General features: G+C 50.0%; 2 protein-coding genes across 2 annotated transcripts in view; one reads left to right on the top strand and one right to left on the bottom strand.

Moving 5' to 3' along the window:
* LOC118839020 (zinc finger protein 850-like) overlaps window positions 1-26,133 on the top strand; it is a 902,460-nt gene that overhangs the window by 760,866 nt on the left and 115,461 nt on the right. The window lies entirely within an intron of this gene.
* Window positions 1,915-6,996, bottom strand: FXYD3 (FXYD domain containing ion transport regulator 3). The gene is made up of 6 exons (XM_036746494.1): window positions 6,957-6,996; window positions 3,582-3,641; window positions 2,795-2,827; window positions 2,516-2,539; window positions 2,100-2,174; window positions 1,915-1,991 (listed from the first exon to the last, which is right to left on the bottom strand). The coding sequence occupies exons 1-6, from the start codon at window positions 6,994-6,996 to the stop codon at window positions 1,951-1,953; spliced, it is 273 nt and encodes a 90-aa protein (XP_036602389.1). The 3' UTR covers window positions 1,915-1,950.

Genomic DNA, 26,133 nt, shown 5'->3' on the forward strand with positions numbered 1-26,133 from the left:
CCTCCCCCCATCCCTTCCACAACTAATCTTGATCACCACTCTTAAGGATGTCAAAGGTCTCCTAGCAGGTTCACCTCCTAACCATGCCCTCTAGAAGTCCTCCTGTAGAGGCCTGAGCCAGGAGCAGGGTAGGGTACATGGAAAAGGTGGGAAAGGGTGGGCACCATTTTGGTTGAGGGGTTACTCAGAGCCAAGAGGGTTTGTGTCATGGCAACTAGTAATTCCAGGTACCCAGAGTCTTAAGAGGTGAAACCCAGAAGCAGCAAGAAGAGGGTGGCCAGGGCCTGGCACAGGGGGTCCCACACACACACTCTAAGTGGGGAGCCCTTCCTGGGAGAGGGTGTCCTTGGGGCCCTAGGGAGGGTGTCCTCAGGTTGAGGAGGCAAGGAGAAGGTATCTTTGGGGTCTTTGAGGACCCAAGGAGGGTGTCCTAAAGTAGAAAGGATCCTTGGGTCTTTGGGACCCTGGGGATGGTATCCTATAGTAGAGGGGATCCTAGGATATTTGGGATCTTTGATGCCTAGAGTAAGCTGTCCTGCAATGGAAGGTATGCTAGGGTCTTTGAGACTCCCAGGGAAGGTCTTCTGAGGTCTTTGGGACCCATGGAAGAGTATCCTGAGATCCTAAGGGCAGGTATTATGGAGGTATTTGAGGCTCCAGGGGAGGATATCCTGGATCTTTGGGGCTCTGTGGGAAGACATGATGGGATTTAGGGGGCTCCTGGGAAATAAATGGCAAAGTTTGGGTAGTGGGGCCTTTGGGGTCAGACCAGAGCTCCTGTGGGTAGGTGCTTGTCAGGTCTTAGCTAAGCCTTCTTGACTGGGTTATTATAGGACATTTCTAAGCTTTTTTGCTGGGTTACTGTAGGGCATTTAGGGTCTGATGCAAGCTTATGCTGGTGGAGTAGGGCCAACCAGGGCTCAGGATGGACTCTACCTTTATAAACTTGATGGTATTGGGGTTTTCGGGCCACTCTTTTTAGGGACTGTCATAGAAAGCAGAAATCAAACATCATCTTCCCAAGAAAGGAATTTAAGAGAGAAGGAGTTTATGTGAACCTGAGCAAAAAGGGTTGTCCCACCACCTGGGCTTCTTCCCTTTCCACCCCCATCCACTCTATTCTCCCTCTCACCAACCACTTCTAGGACATCTTGAGGTGAAGATCCTGGAATGGCTTAATTAAAAAATAAATGTAAAAAAACCCTCTTCCACCTGGGGGCAGGGACCCCAGAGAGATGATGGGTCAGCATCGACTGAAGGGCGTTGGGCAGAACGGCAAAGATGTAGGTGATGTATAGGTGAAGTCAGGGAAGAAAGAAGAGGTCTGCAGGGTCTGGGGAGGCTGGTGTCAACTCAGCAGTTTACTGGCCGGGCCTAGAAGGGTGAGGAGGAGAGGAGAGAAAGATTAGATCTTCTGGTTTCTGAACTCATTACTTCACTTTTCCTTCTATGTCTTTACACATACATATATTGTTTTCCCACTCCAGAAAAACCCTGCTAAACTTGAAATACATGTCCTAGGTGATGGGATTTCTCCTGCCCTGGGGTTATAGAGAAGGAAAAGGGGGTGGGGATAGGAAAGCAGGTCAGACATAGATCCAGCCCACCCTGCTTCCTTCCAGTCTCCTCAGACAGACACCCCTCAAATCACCGATTTTGAAAGTTGGAAGGGATTCGAGTGGCCCTCTGAATCCAACCCATACCCAACAGGAATCCTCGTTCTGGCCCATCAGGCCCCCATTAAATAATGCTAAGGTTTAGAGTATTAGGAATTTTGGGGTCCCTGGTGCATCAACATTTCCCAACAAAAGGGGAACTTCCCTTTAAATTATTCATTGCAATCGATGTTTCCACGGAGAGGGAATTTAAGAGGATGGGTCTGGGGAGCCGCCAGGATTTGGGTTCCTAACAGGGCCACAGACAGGTAGAAGGATTGGGGCTCCATCTTTCTTACGTGTGCTTCTGGCTGAATTTGCATTTGCATTTGCCACCTGCATGAGCAAGAAGAACAGAACAGGGTGAAGGGACGTAGCCCAGGGAAGGGTCACTGCCCCCTCAGCTTCTCAGATCCTCTGTCCTCATTAATTCCCCAGACTCACTCATGAGAACGATGATGCCCACAGCACACAGGATCCCAGCACAAATCAAGCCACCCACACGTAGGCTGTGCCAGTCTGTGGGAGAGAAGCAGAGATGATTGACTTCTGGAAACCTCTCTCCCCTTCTGCAGAGGACAGTTCACCTTCTCAAGGAAGCCACCTTTGATCAAAAAGCTCAGAAGCGGGGCTACCCGCCTTAGCTGGCGACATATCCTTTTCCATTGATGACACGTTGATTTGTAAGTATTCTTTCCCTCTTCATCTAGACTGGAAGCTCCCTCAAGGCAGGAATTTTCTTTCCCCGACCTACCACTAGAATCTCTCTTTCACCTCTCCTCCAGGCTGCACTGTCCCAAGCAGCTTCCATCCCCTTCACCCCAGGACCCTGGGGTAGGCAAACTCAAGGAAGCTCTTACCGTAATAGAAAGGGCTGTCTTTATCTGAAGGAAAAAAGAGACAGTGAGAACAGGATCAGGAGGGAGGGTGCCTGCAACCTCAAAGAAGTTTGGGAGGGGAGTAAGAAGCTTGGGGGTTAGGGGTAGCTGGGTGGCATAGTGAACAGAACCCTGGCTCTGGAGTCAGGAGGATCTGAGTTCAAATCCAGCCTCAAACAGTTATTAGCTGTGTGACCCTGGGTAAGTCACTTAACCCCAGTTTCTTCCCTCCCCAAAAAAAGAAGCTGGGGGGTAACTCACCAGCTGGATCATTGGCTTCCAGGGCAGGCAGAACTGAGAGAGAGAAAGCAGGATAGCAGGGTGTAGGTTTCTGAAGGCAATCTGAGACTGGTTAACCCTTGCCTTTTAGTGGGTGGCTCTGGGCACAGGCAGATAGCTAGCTGCCTGCTACAATCCTCCAGTAAGGGTGAGTGCTCAGCCTGCAGGTGGAGGGAGGCACAGGTGTGCCTTAGAATGGGAGATCACGCAAACCGTCAGGTGGCCAACGGCATGTTATTCACTTCATTGTCCTCCTCATGGTAAGGAAGAGAGAAGGAAATGAGCCTTCGCCATCTAGTTTGAGGCTCCTTCTAGAGTCACTTACGGCTGCCATTCATTGCTATCCTCAGCCATGTCTAATAGGGCACCCATGTAATTGTCTCCCAGGATGTCAGCATCTCTCCTCTTAGGGACCCAATTTCCCAATTTCATTCCAGCTGCTGCTACTGACTCCAGAGTCTTAGATGCCCTTTCTCAATGTTATTGACTATTTCTGGCTTCTGATTGGGGAGGGCAGGTGTTTCATCTGCCTCTTTGCCCCTCCCTGGGAACATAGACTCCTAGTAGCCCTGGCTTCTTCTTCAGAATACGCTTCCTCTTCCATCTGCCACCTAGTAGAAAAGTGAAGGCCGTTTCTACACTGGTTTCTGAAGTGCTTCCCAACTTGGGCTGAGAGAAATGTGGGAGGATCGGAGGTGGTGTCTTTGGGCTCGAGTGAGGGAGAAGTCTAGGAAAAGGAACAGGTTTTCAGTCTGAAACTGGCACTCACCTGCCATCATCAGTAGAATGCCCACTGTTAACCCATGCATCTTGGAGTTCAATAGGTTGGACACTGTTGGGAGGAACCTCAATGAGACACGTGCCTCTCCTTCTCCCCTCTCCCCTCCCCCATCCCCAGCACAGCAACCTCAAACACATGTACACATGGGCACAACACAGGGACGAAAGTCTTTCTGTTGAACCCAGGGCAGGCGATAAGAAGGGAGAAAGCTGATAAGAACCGGAGAAGGAGAGGGACAGATAAGGGAGCTGGGGGAGGGCAGATGCTGACTGAGTCTCTCGAAGGGGGAAATAGGAGAGCTATGTTATATCTGCTGGAATGGTGGTGAATGGGGTAGGCACGGAAGAGTCTGAGCTAGTTTGGGGTAGGGACACTTGAAAGGGAGGAGTCGGGGGCCAGGTGGCAGGATGCCTGCATTAGGAACAGGCTGAGGTTTCCCTGCTAGGCAGCCTGTCCCACAGACAGCTCGGAGCCTGAACAGCCCATCCCTTCTTTGGGCTGGGGTCCAGAGCCTGAGGCTGGCCGGGCATATCTGTTCTTGGGGGAGAGGGAGGAGGTCGTGGTTGTGGTTGGTTGTGGGTGAGTAACAGAGCTGAGAGGGTAGCTAAACCCCAGGGGGGAGAGGCTGATGCCAGAACTGAAAAGAAGCTGTTCCATCTCAAGGGAGTTTTATGAATTTCTCCAACCTGGATTCACCCTTCTTATTTTTGTGCCTTTGGACCTCCGCCCGCCCCCACCTTCTACTCTCCAGGCCACTTCTACCCTATCCAACAAGTCAGGGCCCATCTGCCTTTGGGAAACCTCCCTACAGTCTCCTTCTGGGGTTAGTATGGGCTTGTGGTACTTCTTCCACCCCTTTCACCTCTTACAATGATGTTCTCACTGATCTTTTGGAGAGAAAGGCAATGTTCTAGTTACTGTTGACTCATGGGATCTCCATGTTGCTGCTAAAGTCCCTGCCTCAGAGAGTTTGTCATGCCCCATTAACGCCACCTCCCTGGGCTATGCCCATTACATTGTGGTCACTGCCTGAGGCTGCCTGGTACTGCAGGGGACCCCTTTACCTTGAGCCCCTCTCTTACTCCAGGTGACTATGAACCACATCCCCTATTACATGCATTACTACTGCCAGAGGGCCATGTTAATATTCTGCATTCACTTTGGTTACCCCACACAATGAAGTGAATTCCTCCTTTACTTCCTGTTAGTCCATATTATTCTGGTATCTTTGACCATGGCCCTGCCTTCCCTATTATTTCATGTTACTGTGATACACTTCATTACTTTTTGTTAATACTGTGGTTTCCTTGTGACTTCGATATACTATCCTGCCTTTATTTATATCACCACATTCCATCCTGGTTTCTGTGCCCAAACCTAGTTCATGACTTAAGCTCTCAAAGCTACAGTGGATTCTACCTGCCTCAGTATCTATATTTATAACTAGGTCTCCTCCATTTAGTGGGCACATTGGGTACCATTTCATTCTAACCATCCCAATCCCTTCTTTGTTCTTCCAACAGACTGAGATGCAGCTCCCCCAAACTTTCTCCATTACAACAGCCATCGTGCATCAGATGCCCTACCTTACTCGAAGTGACCGGCAGCGCTGGCTTTTCTACTACCTGGGTTCCTCTTCTTTATTCCTTCCATATCCCACTGCCGCTTTATTGCAGAACCCTGCTGTTTTCATCATTATATTTGTCCAATCCTTTAAAATCCCAAAGTGCTACCTGTCCCCAAGCTCTGAGGGCTCTGATGCCCAGGCAAAATCTCTCTTCTCCAGTTCCATTCCACCAACTATGGCCTACACAATGCCGGCCCTTCCCAAAGCCCAGGAATGAGGGAAGGCCCTGAGCAGAAGAAGCCAGAAGAGGAGGAAGGTGCATCAGGGGACGAGTACAGAAAGAAAGATAACAGGCGTAGGAAGGTGGAAAGTTTGAGCTTGGGGAGGCAAAGCCAAGGCAGAGGGGACGCGATTCAAAAATGGAGTTAGAGTAGGGGGTTCCTGATGCTCACCTGGACTGCAGGACAGAGCTGGGAAGTAAGAAGCACTGCATCTACTGCAGCTGGGCCTGACCCAGCCTCTTTATACAGAACAGACACGCCCTGGGCAAATCCAGGCAGGTAGGGAACAGGTCTGACTCCCTGGGGCTCTAGCAGAGTTCCCCCCCACCCCCCTTTGCTCTTAAAGGGGCAGCTCGGCTTCTCTTCTCAGAAGGCCTAATCTGCCTACCTTGACCCCATTCAGCCTCTAGGCCCCAACAGAACGGGAGGCTAAAGTTAGTTTCCGTATACATACATGAGGAGAGGAACAAGGGTCCTCTTCCCAGAGCAGTGGGGATCCATTTAAAGGCCTTTAACCTTCTTTGTCTACCTAAAGCTCAGTCCAGTGGGGCCAGCAATAAAGAGGCCTCTTAAACAGACCCCTGAGGAAAGACCTTTGTCACTGTTTTGAAAGATCCAGCTATTACTAAGATCAATAGGCCATGGGCGAAGGAGCAGAGCCTGGAGATCCCTTCTTGGCCCCTTCGGATCAGGGGCTGCCACCCCACCCAACCATGCAGCAGCAAAGATGAAATAAAGAAGCCAAGGAACTCTCTCCCTGCCCCCCTTTCCCCCATAAATATTTTGAATGGCTGAGACAGGCTTCCTGGGCCCTGGGAGGAGAGTGTAAACCGCAAGGTGGAGTGGATGGCAGAAGATTGAGTACCTGGGACCTGGGAGTGGCCTGGGGTGGGTAGATTAAGGGCTGATATTAGGAAACAGGATATATATAGTGTTGAATTAATACTTTTTGACTGACTGACTTACTGATCAACCATTTGTGGACTGAAGTTCTCTTCTCTCATTTCTCCTCCCTGCCCATAAGATTTATTCCCCCTCCTCCCAACATTCCTCCAGACAGGGGTCCATATGGAGCCCAGGATGGCCCTGGCCTTTCCAGTTGGGGTAACCACCGCCCCAAGCTGCTCCTTCCCCACAGAGAGAGCTTTGTTTGGGGGCTGGACTGGGAACAAGGGGCTATTGAGAGTCTGGCAAAGGATTGGGGTCATAGGGAGGGGGCAGGGGCTGGCAAAGGAGAAGCTTCTGTTCCTGCTCTGGTCACCATCTGGAGCTTGGGTGCCCCCACTCTGCCTCCTGGGGCAGGGCCAAGAAGACCACAGGCAGGGGAGAGCTGAGCCAAAGGATGGCCAGGGTTGAGAGGAGGCCTTGGCACCTCTTTGAAGGTTAAGGTGGTGATGGCAAAAGCTGGGAGAGGGAAGGAGTGGTTCTGGAGTAGTTGAGGGGGATAAATGCTTAGCAAAAATGGCCCAGGGAGAAACAAGTCCTGTTACTTCCCAGAAGAGGGGAGGGCAAAGAGAGAGAGAGAGAGATGGAAAGGGAAACTCCCCAGAGCCATCTGCTGTCTGGATGTGGTTCCTCCAAGGCATTTCTCAATTTCTCTGAGTCAGATCCAGCTGGCCAGGCTTTGAGCCCCACCTTGCCCTCTGCAGCAGGGGAACTCAGCCCCCTACTTCTGGAGCCTGAATGGGCTTGAGTGAGTGTCTTGGGTGCTCAAGCACTTGGAGGGCGAGGCTAGAGCCTTGACCTGCAGAGAGATGGGGGCTTGGTGGGGTGAGAGCTGCTGCTTGGAGGAGATGCTTTGGTGGAAGATTCCGAGATGCTGATCCTAAGCATGGCAGCTTCTCTGTACCTGGGACATGAAGGTCCCGGGCTCCCAGGAAAGTCCCCTGACAGTCTTCTTTGCCCAGTGGCTACAAGGAGACCCCAAGATGGCTTGGCCATGGCACAGCATTGCCCTCTGCTGGGGAAGCCCTAGAAATGTGCCACCAGACTTATCTAGACACCCTGCTAGGTCCTGCCTTCCAGGCCAGGGCAATTCAAATGGATACACATTTATTTAGCATCTGCTATATGCAAAGCACTGCGTGCAAGGACATTAGATCCCTGCCCCATGTCGCCTGCCCCCTGCCTCTTGCCCCATACCCCATGTCCCCTGTCTCTTGCCCTGTGCCCCATATCCCCTGCCTCTTGCCCTGTGCCTCACCTCCCCTGCCCTCTTTTCCCTGCCCCCTGCCTCTTGCCCCTGCCTCCTGCCCCATCCAAAGTGGGCCATAGCCTTCCCCTGTTATGCTACAGCTTCCCCACTCTTGGCTAACAAGGTGATCCCCATGGCTCCCTTCTCTAGCCCCATAATAGGAAGGCAATAACGCATGGAGAATGTTGACCTAGCCCACCTCCCCTGATCTAGCTCTGACCTTTCCTAGTCCCTGTGGACTAGAACTATACAGCCTATGTCGGTCTGTCAGGCAACAGGTCTTTAATGAATACCTGCCCTTGAAATCTAGATTGATGTAGTCATTTCATACATTTTATTTCCCCAAATAGGCAACCAATTCCCCCTGAGCAGGGATTGAGTCAGATCCTTGTATCCCCTCCAGCGGAGTCAGGCACAGGACTGGGTCAGGGAACTATTTATTGAATAGATGAATGAATGAATGAACGAATGAATGAATAAATGAATGCTGACAACTTGAGGGGAAGAATAGGAGTGAGGGACACAAGAAGAGATGGTATATTGATGGCTGAGGCCTCTTGGACTCTTGTCTCTCCCTCCCACTTCCCCCACCTTCCCAGCAGTTTGGAGCAGTGTAGGATAGCAGCCAAAGCCGTACTCAGCTTGTGAGTGCCTGGTGTGGCTTCTCTTCTCCTACTCCCCACCCCACCAAGCTTTTGGGAGCCAAAAGAACTATCTGATCCGTAGCTCTTCTCCTTTAGTCTTTGGGTCAGATGCCAGATTCTGGCTTAGGTGGATGCTTGTAGCAGTGTTTTCATCATGACTGGGTTGGATTGTAGGAGAGGTTTGGGGGGGATTTGTTGCTGCTTGGATGATGCTGTTGGTCCCGTTTTCCGAGCTCTGGATGGACTAGGTTCAGATCTGGCCAGTGTGGTTCCTCCACAGACAAATGTGGCCACTCCGTGGTGTCCACAGCAGCTCTGAAGCATCCTCAGGGCTCAGCTCCTGTAGGAGGGGAGGAAGGTGCAAGTCCTCAGGGGAAGGAGCAGGCAGTGTGAGATAGAGGCTGAGCCCCTGACTAAGAATTAAGTCCAAGATTCGGTGTCAGGTCCAGCTCTCTGATACTCACAAGCTGGACAAATTAGGGAACCTTCATCCGTCAGATGAGGATAACAGCAGTACCCTCCCTGAGTGCCTTCATAATGAAGGTCCTCAGAAATAATTCATGTAGAGCCATTTGAGGCTTCTCCTCCACTGACTGACGGTTCCCTCTAAGCAAAAAGGTGCTGGCCTGTTGGTGGGTGGGGCTAAGGGAGGGCAGGAGAAAAGCTTGTCTGGCAAGTTCTGTGGTGGCATCAGGGGCTAAGGAGAGAGCCAGGTTCTATGGTGGGCATGGTACAGCTCAGGGCACCATTTGGTGCATAATAAAGATCTTTGAGGATAGCAGGGACCAGATGCTTGAATTCTGGGAGGGATGGAGATCAGGGAACAATGTGACACAGTGTGAATCACCAGACCTCCAATGGCATCCCACCGCTGTTACTTAATCACCTCTGTGACCTGCGATGAATCACTTAACCTTTTGGCCTCAGTCTTCCTCTCTCCAAAATGAAGATAGGACTAGACACCTATGGTCCTTTCTAGCTCTAGAGCTGTGGTCAGTAGTCCCAGTGGGTGAGGGAGCCCAGTGTGAGAGCACCGAGCTGTCCCTTTCCCCAAGACTATACAGGGTAGTCAGAGGGGGAAACTCACAAGGCAATGCCGACCTTGGTGGCCACAGCCATGCTCTGGGGCTGGGACACAGCTGTATCCCTGAGGCAGATACCCATGGTCACAGACACAGCCCTCGGTACACAAGAGCCCACACTTCAGCTCAGAGCCAGGGTAGGAGCAGCGGTGACGGCAGGCACAGAGCTCATAGTGGCTGTGCAGGGGACAGTGGGGGGCTGTGGAGAGAGGAGAGGAACTGAAGAGTTCCTGGAGTTTGCACCAACACTAAGCAGCTTGGTAGCCACATGGAGCACCTGAGGTCTGAGAGAAGCAGGATGAAGGGCAAGTGCCCTTTCTCCCTTCTCCTGGGGCTCTCTTGCCTTGAGACACTGACAGAAACACCTCGAAAAGTCTCCTTATGGGGGCCGCTAGGTGGGGCAGTGAGTAGAGCACTGGCCCTGGAATCAGGAAGACCCGAGTTCAAATGCGGCCTCAGACACTTGACATTTACTAGCTGTGTGACCTTGGGCAAGTCACTGAACCCCAATTGCTTTTCCTTCCCCCTCCTTGTAAGGCTCTTCTTCCTATGAAGGCCTACAGACTTGGAGAAGTTTCTCTATTCTCTGTCCCTTCCGAATATGGAACGCTGGACCAGTTTGTTGCTTTCTAAGTGACGAAGGTATTTCCCAGGGGAAATGAGCTATGGATTCTTTGGGTCTTTCCTCAGTCCAAGGCTATGCATCTGTACACAGAGGGCGCTCCATTAATAGATGGCCTCAGAGTCAGTCAGAAGAGACCCCTCCTAGCCGTGTGACTGTAGGAAGATCATTTCAGCTCTTAGCTGCAATATCCTCATTGGTAAAGAGGGGAATAATCCTCTCCTTAAAGGGGGACTAACTGATGTGTATATAGCCACATAGCATGACATCAATTCCAGCCCTGGTTATCATTTTGTTAGAGAGGGAGGGCAGCGGTCTGACTGTTGGCCATCATCTCTGTGCTTTGGCTTGGGCCTGGTATTGGGCCTATGGACATGAAGCCCCCAAAGGCATAATATTGGAGCACGGGGACCTGCCCACTCACCACAGAAGGAGGGGCTCCTCCAGTCCCCAATGGTGACATTTGCTCGTTGACAGGCAGCGGCGTAAGTCTGGATGGCTAGGCATAAGACACAGCTGTTGCCCATAGAGAGGCATACATCATTGGCACAGGCAGAGGCAAAGGGTTCTGGGTCAATCTCCATGTGACAGGAGGAAAAGAGCTCCTGGGGGTCTTGGAGGATCCAGCACTGGGCCTTGGCGGGCACAAGCTGCTCCTGGGCCACACATGCTGGACAGCCGTTGGCACAATTGTCTTTACAGCCATAATCCGGCTTCCATTCAGAGGCAGAGTAAATCACTGGGTCGCCCACTGGGGAATCTCTCAGTAGCTGGAAGTCATCACGAGGATCACCAGTGAAGTTCCCACATAGCCCACAAGTGCGGCCCATGTAATTTGGGGGCAGGGTAAGGAAGAGGCTGTAGTCCAAGTCAGAGGTAAACACCAACCCAAAGTCTGTCTGCAGCGTTAAGTGGAACCCATCCTGGTACAGGAGAACGTCACCCATGTTGAGGTTCAGTGGAAGGGTGAACGTAGCCTCATTAACCTGATGGGATGGAAAATGGACAATTTGATAACCACATTCTCCTTCCCCATCTGCCCTGTACCTTCTTAGGTAGGAAGGGAAGATTGGGGAATGTGGAGGCAAGGGGTGGAAAGCCACAGGGAACAGGATTCCAACTGCCTCCTGATTGTCCAAGGTAAGGTCTACTGATGGTCAGGGGGAACCAGACCAGGAGAAATGAACGGACCAAGTAAACATCCATGGGTTGGGAAAGAGTTCACATAGATATTAAACACATACGACACACACACACACACACACACACTCACACACACATATATATGTATATAACTGTTGCAGGAGGTAGGTACCCCTCTGTTTCCTAAGTCCCAGCAATATGACTCTGGTGGGCATTTGCCTCTCCAGACTAAAGAGAAGTACTCTATGGAAGAGGTAGCTGCAGGCCACTCCTCCCATCTCAGGTCAGTTCTGTATCCATGTTTCAGATCACTGACCCTGGTTTTGGCAGTGTTCCAAGATGGAAAGCAGCGTCTGATAGGGAGCCTCTAGCCACTGAGGCCATATGTAAATGGGGGATCCAATCAGCATTCTGCTTTCCCTCACTGTGGATGTTGCTCTGGGCCATTTGGGAAAAGAGGTTTCCTGCCCAGAAGAACTTACCTGGACCAGCCCTGGATTTTCCTTCTGAAGATGGATCTGGGTCCCACTGACCAGGATAAATACCTCTGAGATCACAGATGTGGGGGTGCTTAGGGTGTCCTCCTTCCTGACTTCCACTCTGAAGAAGGGCAGGGCCTTCAAGGAACCACATAGCTCAGAGAAGATATATTTGCAGGTGCCCGGGAAGTCAGAGGGCCTCCGATCAAAGGTCATGTACTGGGACTGCCCCAATGCCTGGCAGGTGCTGGGGATGACTGGGTGGCATCCAAAGATGCCCTTCAGGGTGCCACACCTCTCCCCAGGTCCACAAGAAGAGTTAGAACATCGCACCTCATGGGTGGAGACATCACAGTGGCAGAAATGCTGGCAGTCCTCCCCTTCCCAAAAGGTCTCCCCAGCCAGGTAGTATCTGCCCTCCAAGGTGCAGCCACACTGAGCTGGGGGCACACAGTCAGTGCCACTCAGCACGAAGCCCTGGTCACACTGGCAGCCCTCTTGGCATGGCATTTGGCAGCTGGCACTCAGATTGGGCTCAGCACAAGAGTTGGGGCAAGAGGAGCCACAGAGCTCATAGTGGCTGTGGGTAGGACAGGCCATTTCTGAAAGACAGGTTGGGAAGAGGTTTGAAGGAAATAGAGAAAGTACTTCCCTGGCAGGGAAGTTAGTGGTAGAGAAAGCAGCCTCAGAGAAGACATAGGGAGAAGATCTGGAAGCATTAGGTGGTTAAGGGACCTGGAATGGAGGGAAGATTGGAGGGTGTCCTATGGGGTACCACGGTGCACATATTAAAACAGTAACGAAGTGGATACATGAGGATTTGTGTGAATCATCCCCACCTCTGTACTGAGGAATGTCAACCTCATTTATGGAGACTCCCTGAGTAGAAAATACCTTCTCAAGCACTGGGACAGGGCACGGAAGAAGCAGACCAAGCAACTTTTGATTTGATGAGAGAGCTAGCTCCTACCCCCAGGAAAACTGTTCTAATGAAAGAATCAAAGGCTCCAACCTCAGGGTATCCCTTGTTCTGTTGAGAGAAATATGATCCCTCCCTTCTTGGAGACTTGGGTACAATGGACTATAGGAATGCTTTCTAGAGGTAATTTTGATCTAGCTAAAGAACCAAGGGTCTCATCTGGGAATGGCTACTCACCACATCCCACTTGATGTCTCCAGGGCTGAATGGAGAGTCCATGCCGCTGGCACTGCTGGGCATAGCTTCCCAGCACCTCACATAGTATCTCCTGGGAACCCTCACTGGCACAGACATCATGGACACAGTTCTCCATGTGGATGTGGGCCTCAGTCACCTTGTGGCAAGCAGAGAATGGCCCATCTTGGTCTCTAAGCAGGCCACAGGAAGTCCGGAACTGGTATTGGGCTTCTTTCTCTGGTGGGCACTTTGGAGCCAACCCCTCTGCAGAGCAGTGATTAGGGAATCCTGGCTCCTTCCAGCTATTGGCAAACGTATCAGCATCGGGAATCAATGTGCCATCAGGGCTCCGGAAGTCATCCTGAGGATTCCCATTGAAATCCCCACCCAGACCACACAGGGAACCTGCATAAGTCTCAGGTACTGATACCCACAGGGAATGAGCCTCATCTAAGGAAACAGAGAGGCCGAAATCAAACTGGAGCACAGCGGCAGAGAGGCTGGAAAAGGCGTGGAATTTGCTGCCAGCCAGCACCAGAGGCAGAGTCATCTGGGATCCATTCACCTGCAAGGAAGGCATCCGTGAGAAGCAGAGACCCACTTCAGACTACGCTTGCCCACCCTCCTCACCAAGAATCTTCCTACTAGGACCCCTACCACCTCTCTTCCTTCATTCTTCTGGATCTGAAGCTGCCAGCAGTAGGGGGATAGAGGGATGGCAGGAAAGGGGACCCACTCCAAGACAGAGCCTGTGTCTGGGAGAACTGATAGCCACCCATCCTCCCTTCAGCTCCTGCCTTCGTCTATCTTTTCTGCCCTTTTGGGACAATTTTCACTTTCCTTTCCTACCTTCCCTTGCCCTCTTCCCAGTATTTCCAAGACTGTGTGCTCCCAACCCTCAGCTTGTGCTAGAGGGAATATCTCCTTCCCTTATGGGCAGTGATACTTATAAAGAAGGGGCAGCTAGGTGGTGCCGTAGTGGCATAGAGTGTGGGGCTTGGAATCAGGAAGACTCATCTTCCTGAGTTCAAATCCGGCCTCAGACACTTATTAGCTGTGTGACCCTGTTTGCCTCAGTTTCCTCATCTGTAAAATGAGTTGGAGAAGGAAATGACAAGCCAGTCCAGTATCTCCGCCAAGAAAACCCCAAATGGGGTCACAGAGAGTCAGACACAACTGAAACAACGCAACAACAGCCCACTTGGTCAAGTGTATTTATATAGTGCCTTTGTGTATTATTTCTAAAATTGTACGTTCTCACTTCCCCTTTAAGTAAGCCTTGGAAATAAAAGTCAGAGTCAGTTAGTCAGTGCGGAAAAGCAGTAGAGGGAAAGTAGGGAATGAATGCCAAGTCAAGAGTCTGGTTACAACCAGCAGCAGAAGAAAGTCCAGGCACCAAGAAAGAATAGTGTCAGAGAAGGCCAGATGTAGAGATGATAGCCCTGGGGACCAAGGACACAGAATCCCTGTGGAACTCACTTAGGAAAGTGAGGCCTGAAGCCCCAGACTATGTCCCAAAAAGGCCCAGATGGCCTTATCTTGTGAGAGTATCTAAGGACTGAAGCCACAGCTGCCCGGTGGTCCCTTTGCCCCAGGAAAAGTGAGGCTGGCTCCTCTCCTTCTGCTGTACTCCCTGCTATCTATCCCGCAGTGTCTCTGCTCCAGTGGCACTTTTCTAGCTAACTGTGGCCATCTCCTGAATGATCTTTTTATTTTATTCCACAATTACATGTGAAAACAATTTTTAACATTCATTTTTTAAAATTTTGAGTTCCAAATTCTCTCCCCACTCCCCGAGACAGTAGCCAATTTGGTATAGATGACACATGAGCAATCATGCGAAACATACTTTGGCCATCTCATGAGGGAGCTCCCCATCCTGGCAACTCACCTATAGGGGAGGAGAGAACCCAGGTCTCCTTCCTTCCCACCTAGCTGTGGGCTCAGCTTCCCAGACCCCCCCACCTTTGGCCCCAGTAATTCCTTCTCTTCTCCCTTCCTCTCTAGCCAATTGAGAACAGTCCTGCATAGTCAGAGAGGCGGCTCTGATGGCCCAGAAAGCTACTGGTCTTGGAGTGGGAGGACCCGGATTCTGATTTCCACCCATGTGACTCCAGGAAAGGAATTTTGCCTCTCTGAGTCTTAATTTGCCCATCTGTACCATCTGCCCCTCCAGCATCATTTGGGAGAAAGCGCTCTGTAAACTCTAAAACATTAAATAGATAGCTGTTCATAGTGTTAAACAATGGTTGCATATGTGGATTGATTATTCATGGCTGATGAGTGCCACTCCCCCTGGCCCCCAAGCTGTTCTCCTTCCTTGTTCCTAATTCCTGGATCTGATACTCGAAATGTGAAGCCCTAGAGTCAGGAGGATCTGAGTCAAATCCAGTCTGAGACTTACTAGCTGTGTGACCCTGGGCAAGTCACTTAACCCTAATTGCCTCAAAAAAAGAAGAAGGGAGGGAAGGAAGGAAGGAAAGAAAGAGAAAGAAAGAAAGAAAGAAAGAAAGAAGAAAGAAGAAAGAAAGAAAGAAAGAAAGGAAGGAAAGGAAGAGAAGGAAGGAAGAAAGAAAGAAAGAAAAGAAGAAAGAAAGAGAGAAAGAAAGAAAGAAAGAAAGAAAGAAAGAAAGGAAGGAAGGAAGGAAGGAAGAAAGAAAGAAAGAGAAAGAAAAAGAAAGAAAGCAAGAAAGGAAGGAAAGAGAGAGAGAGAGAGAGAGAGAGAGAGAAACTGTGATTCTTATGCTGAAGACTCGGGAAGGCTCTTACCTCGACTGTCTTGTGTTGTCCAGCCAGGAGGGAGAAACTCTCTCCACCTATATCCACATCCACCTGCTTGGCCCATGAGGCCACCGTGGAGTGCCAGGGCTCAGTCTTTAGCCAGATGGCAAAAGGCGTGAGGTGAGTGTCACAAGTTTGGACCAGGGCAACACGGCAGGCTCCCCGGAAACTGAAGGTAGCCCCATCAAAGGTACGGAGGTGGGGGTCCCCATAGAGCCACATAGTCCCATACTTGATAGGGTAGCAGCCCCTCACCCCTCCCTGTAGACGGCACACTTCTCTGGGCCCACAAGCATGGGGATGGCACTCCATGTCCAGGCCTGGACCCTGACATGTGCACTTCTGGCTGCATGTGTCTGTGAGTAGCACCTCCGCCCCTAGGGGGTAGTACTGTCCTTTCAGGACACATCCACAGTGATCCTGGGGTATACAGATTCCATCCTCTAGGGCATACCCCTTCCGACAAAAACAACCTGCGATGCATGGACGAGTACAAGTGATGCTAGTATTGAGGTTGGCACAGGTGACTTGGCAAGGGGTACCACAGAAGTCATAATAGCTATTGGGTGGACAAGCAACATCTAGTGAAAAGAGAAGAAAGGTAAAGAAAAATTGGGGTGTGAGACAGAGCTTCCTGTCCCCTTTTCCCTCCTGATTTTCCCACCTCAAGAAGAGAGCAGGAGTCCCAAGTTCATGTTGTAAATGAGCTATAGCACATATGCTCAGAACAGAGATAGGAAGGGAGAGGGAGGGGATTGAGATCAGGGACATGATGAGGGCTGGACTTGAGAGCTGGAGGTGAGTATGTTAGCAGTAAGCTTGGGGCTGGGTTTGGGAGCACCGTCATATAAAGTTAAAGCAGCTAGGTGGCATAGTGGCTAGAGTGCCAACCCTGGAGTGCCAAATTTGTACTCAGATGCTTACTAGCTATGTGACCCTGGGCAAGTCACTTAACCCTGTTTGCCTCAGTTTCCTCATCTGTAAAATGAACCGGAGAAGGAAATGGCAAACCACCCCAGCATCTTTACCAAGAAAAGCCCAAACAGGATCATGAAGAGTTAGACATGACTAATTGACTAAAGAGCAACCATCACATAAGGTTAGACCTTAGACCCTCTAGTCCAGTTTTCTCAGAGGCTAAGTGGCTTGGAGTGAGAGATGGGTTGGGGCTTAAAAGAAAAGAAAAAGGAAAAGAGCTTGAGTTAGTGATGGGATGATGAGGTATAGAGTTAGGGTTAAAATGAAGGGAAATGGTGAGGCTGGGGGGAGAGGTTTTTTTTGGTGACGGCGGGAAAGAGTGATCCTTACTGCATCCTAGGCCTGTTCTCCAGTCAGGCAGCTTCACCCTATGCAGGGCACAGAGCCCAGCATAGGCCTCCAGGGCAGCACACAGCATTTGATTGCCTGTCCCGTATTGGCATAGGTCATATACACAGGACTGCACATAGGGGTCAGGCTTCTCATGCCAGTGGCACTCAGCAAAGGGTCCTGAGCGATTGGAGAGGACGGCACAGAGTTGGTTCACCCTGTGCCCATCACGACAGGGCTCTGCTCCAATGACGTCTTTCCGGCAGCTGCAGATCAGGGAAGGGTTTAGTTTCAGCTCCAACCAAACCAAGCTTCCTCTGGTCCCTCTCCCCAGTGCTCCTGAGACCTTGGCTCATCCCTGGAATGCCCTCCTCTCCCTTCTCTGCATGTTGAAATACTACCTCTGCCTCCAGAAAGCCTCTTTAACCATTCCAGCCACATTCCTCTCTCCCTTGTCCAACCTGTAATACATAAGGGTCCAGACCATGGTCTGGTCCTAGAATGCTCACTGTATGTGGGTTAGCCCATGCATGGAATCTGTAACTAGATTGAAAACTTGAGGGGCAGGGCTTATGTCTATCTCTCCCACATTTCCCTTGCCCTTTGTCCAGAATATAGTACAGACTTAATTTCTTTTGAATTCTGAAATGCTCTTGGTTGAACCAGTGAAGGTGAAGAAGACATTTACTGAATCAGCAAATATTCACTGATATCATAATACTCTTCGAAAATGAAGGACAGACAGCAACAACCAATGCCTACTATGGCCACATCTTCAATACCTCTGGTGCCTGAAGTCTGCCCACTGACCCCCTATACCTAATCTGAGACCTTACCGGCTTGCATAGTAAGAAAAGTTCTGCCTTATAATGGTGTCCCCCAGGCTTGATCCCCTTTGGAGCTACGCCTCTGCCTCAGAGGAAGGCAGTGTAGTAGGGGACAGGTGTGACAGGGGGACAGGTGTGATGGGTAGGGCCCTCACCCAGATGGGCTGGCAACAGCCTGCCAGGCATTCCCAAAGGCAGCATCGCTGGAGGCTGGCCTCCCGCTAGGGAGGATCTTGTCATCTTTCTTGTCGCCGTTGAAGTTGCCACACATGCCACAAAGACGGCCCCTGTATCCTGGCCCCACTCTCACAAACAGGGTGTTCCGTCCATTATACTGGATCTCTAGCTCCTCTCCTACTTGGAGGAGCAGCAGGCCCTGCTCCTGTTGTACCCTCGCCTGGGGCCCCAGCTGTACTGGCAGGGTGACTGCATGCCCATCTACCTGGCAAGGGACAGATAGACCCAATCTAAGGATAGGGGTCTTTGGGTTGGCATGTCTTCAACACTTCTGAATAGGACTCCTCATCTGATGCCAAAAATGAGGGGGTCCCTTGTATACTGGGACATACCTAGGGAAGAAGGCATCACAGCCCTCCTTCCGTATTTGGCGAAATCCAATCTGTGGCAACTTTTAAGTATTTCGGTCTCCATGTTCCCCCCTCGAGAGGGGGGTCCGCCTTGCCCTCCTCTGTGAGCCAGGCCATCTTTGTTCCTTTCCCTGCCTCACAGCCTTCCACAGGCTCCTAACACACTCTTGTTAGCTAATAATACTGCTACTAATAATGGCTAACATTTATAATAGACTATCTCTGGCATATTTTCATTTTTGGCAGACTGCTTCTTATTGCTTCCTGACCAGCACATATCTGGGTCATCTTCTTCAGCCACCAATCTCTGAATCTATCAGGTTCAGGATTATTTTAAAGGTGTCTATCTTCCCCAAAGTAATAAGAAAAGTAAATATGCCCCCCGAAATCCTACAAAGCCAGATAGAAATGACTTCCGGACTAGTCGTGACCTTGTCTATCTAGATTGTGAAGAGTTGAGTTTTCAGCCTTTTTTATCTGTTTAGAATCACAGGGATTTCAGAATTGGAAGGAGTGAAAGACATTTGGTTTATCCTATAACTGAGCAAGAGTTCCTTCTATGAAAGCCTGAGCAGGTGGGCATCAAGCCTATGCTTGAACTCCCCAAGTAGGGCAGTGCCCAGTCTCTCCCAACATGACCAATTCTAATTGTTAGGAAATTTTTCCTTAAAACCTGCCTCTCTGCAATTTTTACCTGTTGTGCCCAGTTCTGCTCTCTGAGACCAAACAAAAAAGTCTAATCTAGGGACTCTTAAAACTCAGATGAAGGGTAGGGTCCATATTAGAAACAGAAACTAATTCGAGAACAGATTCAACCTAGTATGAGGATGAGAGCAGGTAGCAGAATTGGGACCAAGACCGGCTATATTGTTGGGGTTCAGGTTGTTCCCTGACAAAGGGGGCCCTCTTCCCACCAATTTTCTCCCCTTTCAATCCCTGCTTACCTTGACTGGCTGGCCACGTTCTAAGACCACATGGGCCTTGAAGTCCCAGTTACTGAGCCACACTTCCACATAGGTCACGAAGGAGACTCTACGGCTGCGGAAGTTTCTGTTGGTAGCCTCCACTCGGAAGGAAAGGTCCCCAGGAGGAGAGGCTTCCTTACATGTGTGGGTCAGTTGATAGGCACAGGTGCCTTGGAAGTGAGCAACAGCTCCATCAAACGTGAAGTAGTGAGGATCCCCAGTGGCTGTGCAGATGCCCATGGGGTTCCTACAGCCCAGCTGTCCAGCCTGCAGGGTACATATCTCCCCTTCAGGACACTGGGCCAGAGCACATCGGAATTGACCAGGAGCATCACAGCTGCAGCGCCGGGTACAGTGAGAAAGCCAGACCAACTCTCCGACCTAGAAGGGGAGTGTAGGTGAAGGGAGAGGGGGTAGGTTGGGGTAGGGGATCCTGTCACTAGCACCTGGTCTCTCCTGGCTGGGGGAGGCTGGGGATGCGCTTCTTTTTATACATGTGGGGTAGAGACTGAAACATGGTGGGGTGAAGGGTGCTGGGCCAAAGTTCCAGGTTGAATCAAGGTGTAGCTGTAGACTAAGGTAAGTCTGAACAAGGACAAACTTAAAAAGAAGTTTCATCAGACTAGAAAGAAAAAAAACCTATACCCACCAAGTATAAGCTCAATATCCCTAGAGTCAGGGAGGGGACAAATAAAGGAGACCCAGGCATGTTTATTAGCTATCTTGACACCCTCCGATGCCGGAAGAAAACATTAGGACAGATAAACAAAGTCCTCCATTACACCATGAGGAGAAAACCTGTAGAAAGCATTCTGTTGAAAGGTCACCTACACTGAGACTCAAAAGGCATTTGTTGTTGTTTTTTTTTTTTTAAGATAAATTACTGATTATTCTCAGAATGTTGTGAGAGCCTGAACCTGAGGACAACTGTGACCTCCCTCAGCCTGCCCCTCAGGCCCACATCAGAGAGATTCCATTGGTAGATGAACCTTGGTGCTGAGCCCAGCTATTGGGAGTGGTGAGGGAGAGGGACGGGAGCAGGGATCAGACTTCTTGTATGGGGAGGGAGAAGAATGAGAATGAATTTGGAAGGCACCTTAGATGTTACCTAGTCCTATTGGCTCATTTTACAGATGATGATGAGGGCCCATGAAATTAAGTGACTTTTCCAAGGTCATATATGCAGTAAGAAGTGGAAGCAGAACTAGAGGCCACTAGGCACAGCGGGTAGAACACTGGACCTCCAGGTGGATCCTGTCTCCATCACTAACAGTGACCCTGGACAAGTCACTTGAACTTCTGCCAGCCTCAGTTTCCTTACCTGGAAAATGGGGATAATAACAGCTCCTACCTCTGAGGATTGTTTTGAGGATCAGAAGAGAAAATATCAATAAAGCACTTTGTGAACCTCCAAGCGCTATATAAATGCTAATAATAATTAATTATTATAATTAATTATTTATTGTTGTTGTTGTTAACCAAGGTTTCAGGCCATGTCCTCTGCATCTGCATGTGGCACTTCCCCAGTGTATCACACCACCTCTCTATCCCACCCCTTCTGCCGGTATGGCTATTATACCTTTCTCTAGATTCCAAACTGACCTTGTGGTAGCGGCCCTCATGCTCACAGCCACACTGGTCAGGTCGAACACAACTGTCCCCACTCCAGAGGTAGCCATCATGGCAGGTACAGCCCTCAGAGCAAAATGAGCTGGCAGGCCGAGGAAGTGGAATTGAGGCACAGAACCGGACCTTGTGGGGGTCTTGGCAGAGGTGATAATAGCTGTTTGCCGGACACACAGGGGCTGGGAAGGGGTGAAACAGCACAGAGGTCAGGGACCCCAACTGGTCCGTGGCACAACCCTGGCCCACACCAGTCCATCCTGCACACGTGCCCGACAAACCTCCCTAAAATACCACTTTGGCTGTGGCATCCCCGGCTCAGAAACCTACAGTGGCGCACTGTTTCCTCTCAGAGCAAATCCAGCCCTCTCAAGCTGTGATTTAAAGCTATTTGTAATACACCTGCATCCAACCTGGCTGCCTTTTTTCCCATCCCTTGTTCAAGGGACGGGGTTAAATACGTATTCCCTCTCTCCTAGCCAGAAGGATCTTCTCACTATCCCCAGAAACATGTGTTTCTCTTCACCTTTCCAAATCCTTCCTGTCTTTCAAAGCCAAATACATAAAGATTACATGGATAGAGTGGATAGAGTGCTGGGCGTGGAGACAGGAAGGCCTGAGTTCAAATCTAGCCTCAGATACGTAGTAGCTGTGTGACCCTGGGCAAGTCACTTAACCCTGTTTGCCTCAGTTTCTTCATCTGTAAAATGAGCTGGAGAAGGAAATGACAAACCATTCCAGTAACCAAGAAAACTCTAAATGGGGTTGTATATGACTGAAATGACTGAACAGCAACAACCACACACAAAAATTTCCTGGGGCTAGCACTACCATAGTGACCTAGGCTTCCCTTCCAAATTTCCTTGGCACGTTTGTCCTTCTGATCCCAATCCGGACTGCATGATGGTTGATCTGTTGCTAAGGAGGAGCACAGAGAAGAGTTGCCCATGGATAAAAATAGACAGGCTTTATGTCTGTATCTCTGGAGAGAATAAGCACACATGGGAGACCATGGACCCTTTTGTTAGATCATACAAGGAAGTCTTGTCTCTATAGCAAGATGATAAAGGTTCTGATAATCAGAACCATGGGCACTACTCATTTTGTTTCCTCTCCTTTTCCTTGTGATGCTTAGCATAGAATAGATATTCATACCCAGTGTGGATAGAAATAAAAACTTGCTCAATAAATGAATGAGCAGTGTTCCGTCTCAGTATCCCAATTCTGCCACGAGCTGTGGAATCCTGCACAAGCCTCTCAGAAGCAGCTTCATTCTCTACGATCTCTGAAAGTCCGTGAGGCAAGAATATCAGGTCGGGCTCTTTTAAAATGTTTTTAGGGAAGGGAAAGCCAAAAAAGATCCAATGCTTTTAAACACTGGCTCTGACCATCCCATTGGAAACTGCTTGGGGCTAGCTCAATTCAACCAGCCCTGATATGATACCTGTGACGTAGAAGCTGTTGCAAGATCAGGATGGACTCACCACAGAAGGAGGAATTCCTCCAGGGGCCAACGATTATGTTTGCTCTCTGACAAGCAGCAGCATATGCCTGGATGAAGAGGCAGAGGACCGTGCTATTGCCCATGGAGATGCACAGGTCATTGGCACAGCTGGCCGCATAAGGTTGTGGGTCAATCTCAGCGTGGCAGGCAGAGAATGGTCCCCGGGGATCTTGGAGGATCCAGCAGTGGGCCTTTCCCTGAATCAGCTGCTTTTGTTTTGTGCAGGCTGGACAGCCATCGTGAGAGCAGCGATCTTCACAGTCCTCTGTTTTCCACTTAGAAGTCAAGTTGTCAAAAAGTTCCCCCCTTAGGGAACCCTTCTGGGGCCAGAGCTCATCCTCAGGATTCCAACTGAAGTTTCCACAGAGTCCACAGGTGCTGCCTTCATAGTGAGGGGGCAGGGAGAGGAAGAGGCTGTAGGTCAGGTCAGAAGTGAGCATCAACCCAAAATCTGTCCATAGAGTCAAGTAGAACCCATTCGGATACAAGATGATACCACCAGAATTGAGACTCAGTGGGAGGAGCAGAGTCTCTCCATTCACCTGTGGAAACAGACAGTAATCCGGAGAAATGGGGGTGGGGGTACAACTTTCCCAGGGATAGTGGAAAGCAGAGATTGGTGAGTCTGGGGTAGAGTATCCACTGAGTATTCTTTAAGATGGACTTACCTCAACCAGACCTGGGTTTTTTCTATGAAGATGGATCTTGGTCTCATTGATCAGGACAAGCACATCTGAGATCACAGATATGGGGGTGCTTGATCTGTACTCCTTCTTAACTTCCACTCTGAAAAAGGTCAGGGACTCCAAAGAACCACATAGCTCAGAGAAGATGTATTTGCAGGTGCCCAGGAAGTCATAAGTCTTCCCATCAAAGGTGATGTACTGCGATTGTCCTAATATCTGGCAGGTGCTAGGGACAAGCGGGTGGCATCCAAAGATGCCCTTCAGGATGCCACACCTCTCCCCAGGTCCACAAGAAGAGTTGGAGCAGTGCACCTCATGGGTGGAGACATCACAGTGGCAGAAACGTTGGCAGTCCTTCCCTTCCCAGAAGGTCTCCCCAGCCAGGTAGTATCTGCCCCCCAAGGTGCAGCCACACTGAGCTGGGGGCACACAGTCAGTGCCACTCAGCATGAAGCCCTGGTCACACTGGCAGCCCTCCTGGCATGGTGTCTGGCACTGGTCGGCCAGGGTGGGGTCTGTGCAGGAATTTGGGCAAGAGGATCCACAGAGCTCATAGTGGCTGTGGGTGGGACAGACCATCTCTGAAAGACAGGTTAGTGGACATTAGAACATGAGAAATACTCCTGGGATCAAACCTGGCCAAGATCCTGGGGGAGACCTGGAGGGAAAGTTGGGGGAAACTAAGTTTACCAGATGATATTCAGTATGTTTGCAATTAAAAGGACACCAGTCTTAGACTCAGAAAATCTGCCTTCAAAAACCAGCTCTGCTTCTTACTAGAGAAGCAAGTCAGTCAACAAACACTTACTAAACACCTACTATGTGCCAGGCATTGTGCTAGGCTCTTGGGATACAAAAGAAGGCAAAAGACAAGCCCTGCCCTCAAGGAACTTATAGTCTAATGGGGACACAATAGGCGAACAACTATGCAGAAACAAGATGTAGAGAAGGTAAATTGGGGGAAGGCATGTCAGAGGAAAGGCATCAGCATTAAGGGGGACTGGGAAAGTCACTAATGACTTTCTGGGTCCTCTGTTCTTCATCTATAAAATGAGGGCTTCAGACTACATTCTCGCAATTTTAAAGCTTATCCTGAAAAACTCATCATGAATAGATACATTCAGGAATTTCTCTAAAGCCCAACCTCCTCTTGAACTTGTTTATAATTCCAGCCTTTCCCCTGCATTTACTCCCCTACTTGTAAAGCGAGTCTTCCTTTGTCTTGTTCTCAATGTATTTCTTCTAGCCTCCCGGAGCGCCCCTTCATTCTAGAATGTGGGCTTCAGTGGAAGCATCTGCTTTACCCTAAGCTTCCTCAGGAAGCTTCAATTGCGTAAAGCAAGATTCGCCCATATCCTTTCATCCATCCAGCAGAAGCATCTACCCAACTTTGTGTGGTCTAGTCATATCCCACCAGCTGGCTCTGGTGACTGATTAACTGAAAGGGGATAGACTGGTCAGGTATCATGGGCTCATGGCCAGTCATCATCGAGGTTCCTATGGCATTGGGGTTGGTGCTCAATCCCCACACCAATGGGCTAGGAGAGAGCAGGGGGGAAAGATTAAAGCCACATCTGTTTGCCTTTGGGGTTCATGCTACCACAGTGTTTGTTCCCTGACTTGGCTGAGGTTAAAATGAGTACTCTCTCCCTGAAAGAACATGCACACATCAGCCAAGGAAGAGTGTGCCAGCGTGTGTTGAATTGAACCAAATTTAGGAAATCTTGGAGGATCATGGGACTTAGAGCTGGAAGGTACCTTAATGGCCATCCACTTCAACTTCCCCATTTTACAAGGAGAAAACCAAGACCCCAGGGATACCAGTGTCACACCGGTAGTGGTGGTGAACGGACTTGAGTGTATGGTGCTGGTTATCTGACCACCCCCTGCCCCCAATTCGGGCCTCTTTCCACTAGACCACCACTGAATACATTACAATGAGACGGGTGGTAGTGGAGAGAGAACCCTGGATTTGGAGATGGAGGCAACAGTCTTCTTTCTACCACATACTAGGAGTCAGTAAGCATTTATTAAGTTCCTACTGTATGCCAGACACCATGCTAAACATGGCATTGGGCTAAGTTCCTTCATTTCTCTGCCTCAGTTTCTATATTCTCATCAAGGGGGAATAGAATTTGTCCTTCCTGCTGGAATTAAATATGGCTCAGGGCAGTTCTCTGCAGATCTCTGATAGGATAACTCTCCACTTTGGTTTGTGATAAATCTGGACTAAGAGGGCTTCTCTTGGGAGATTTTCTTTACTTCTCTCCTGGGGTATTTAATTAATTCATCAGACATTGTATATGAAAGTACTTGGAAAAATGTGACATCACAAGTATATAATGTGCTATTGTCTAAGGAAGAAGTAAAGTTGGTTTTTATATTTCTTATGCTTTGGTTAACAATCATTTGGAGGGTAGAGGTGGAATGGAGAGAAAGAAACAGTGAAAGTCAGAGAGAAAAGATGAGAGACCTCTGGGAAGCAGGGGAGGGCAGTGTAAGAGGACTCTAGGGGAACCAGGGTTAATGGTCACTCACCACAGCCCACCCGATGTCTCCAGGCTTGGATAGGGAGTCCATGTCGCTGACATTGCTGGGCATAGCTGCGGAGCACCTCACACAGGGGTGTCCGGGCCACCTCTGAGGCACAGAGATCATGCACACAGTTCTCCACATGAATCTGGGCCTCAGCTACCTCATCACAGGCATGGAATGGACCATTCTGGTCCCCAAGCAAGCCACAAAAATCCTGGGACCGATAACGGGCCTCTCTTTCTGGTGTACATCGGGGTGTTGGGCCCACGGCAGAGCAGTGGACAGGGGACTCTGGGTCCTTCCAGCTCTCTATGAAAGCACGGGCATCCGGGAGAAGTGTGCCACCAGGACCTCGGAAATCATCCTCGGGGTTTCCATTGAAATCCCCACCCAAACCACATAAGGAGCCTGCATAGGTCTCAGGCACCATGACAGAGACATAGTGTCGCCAATCATAGGAGACCAAGAGACCGACATCTGTCCGCAGCACGGCCCCTGTGCCACTGAAGTAAATGTGGATATGCCCCCCAGCCAGGTACAGGGGCAGATTCCTCTG

This window comes from Trichosurus vulpecula, chromosome 2 (assembly GCF_011100635.1).
Source record: "Trichosurus vulpecula isolate mTriVul1 chromosome 2, mTriVul1.pri, whole genome shotgun sequence".
In the NCBI taxonomy this organism is placed as follows: domain Eukaryota; kingdom Metazoa; phylum Chordata; class Mammalia; order Diprotodontia; family Phalangeridae; genus Trichosurus; species Trichosurus vulpecula.

Excerpts from the sequence above, each read along its gene's own strand:
- FXYD3 (XM_036746494.1), bottom strand. The coding sequence starts at position 6,996 with ATGGCTCTGGGGAGTTTCCCTTTCCATCTCTCTCTCTCTC. Across the intron at positions 2,828-3,581 it reads CATTCTACTGATGATGGCAG|TTCTGCCTGCCCTGGAAGCC; the intron begins GTGAGTGCCAGT and ends TCTCTCTCTCAG. Across the intron at positions 2,540-2,794 it reads GGAAGCCAATGATCCAGCTG|ATAAAGACAGCCCTTTCTAT; the intron begins GTGAGTTACCCC and ends TTTTTCCTTCAG.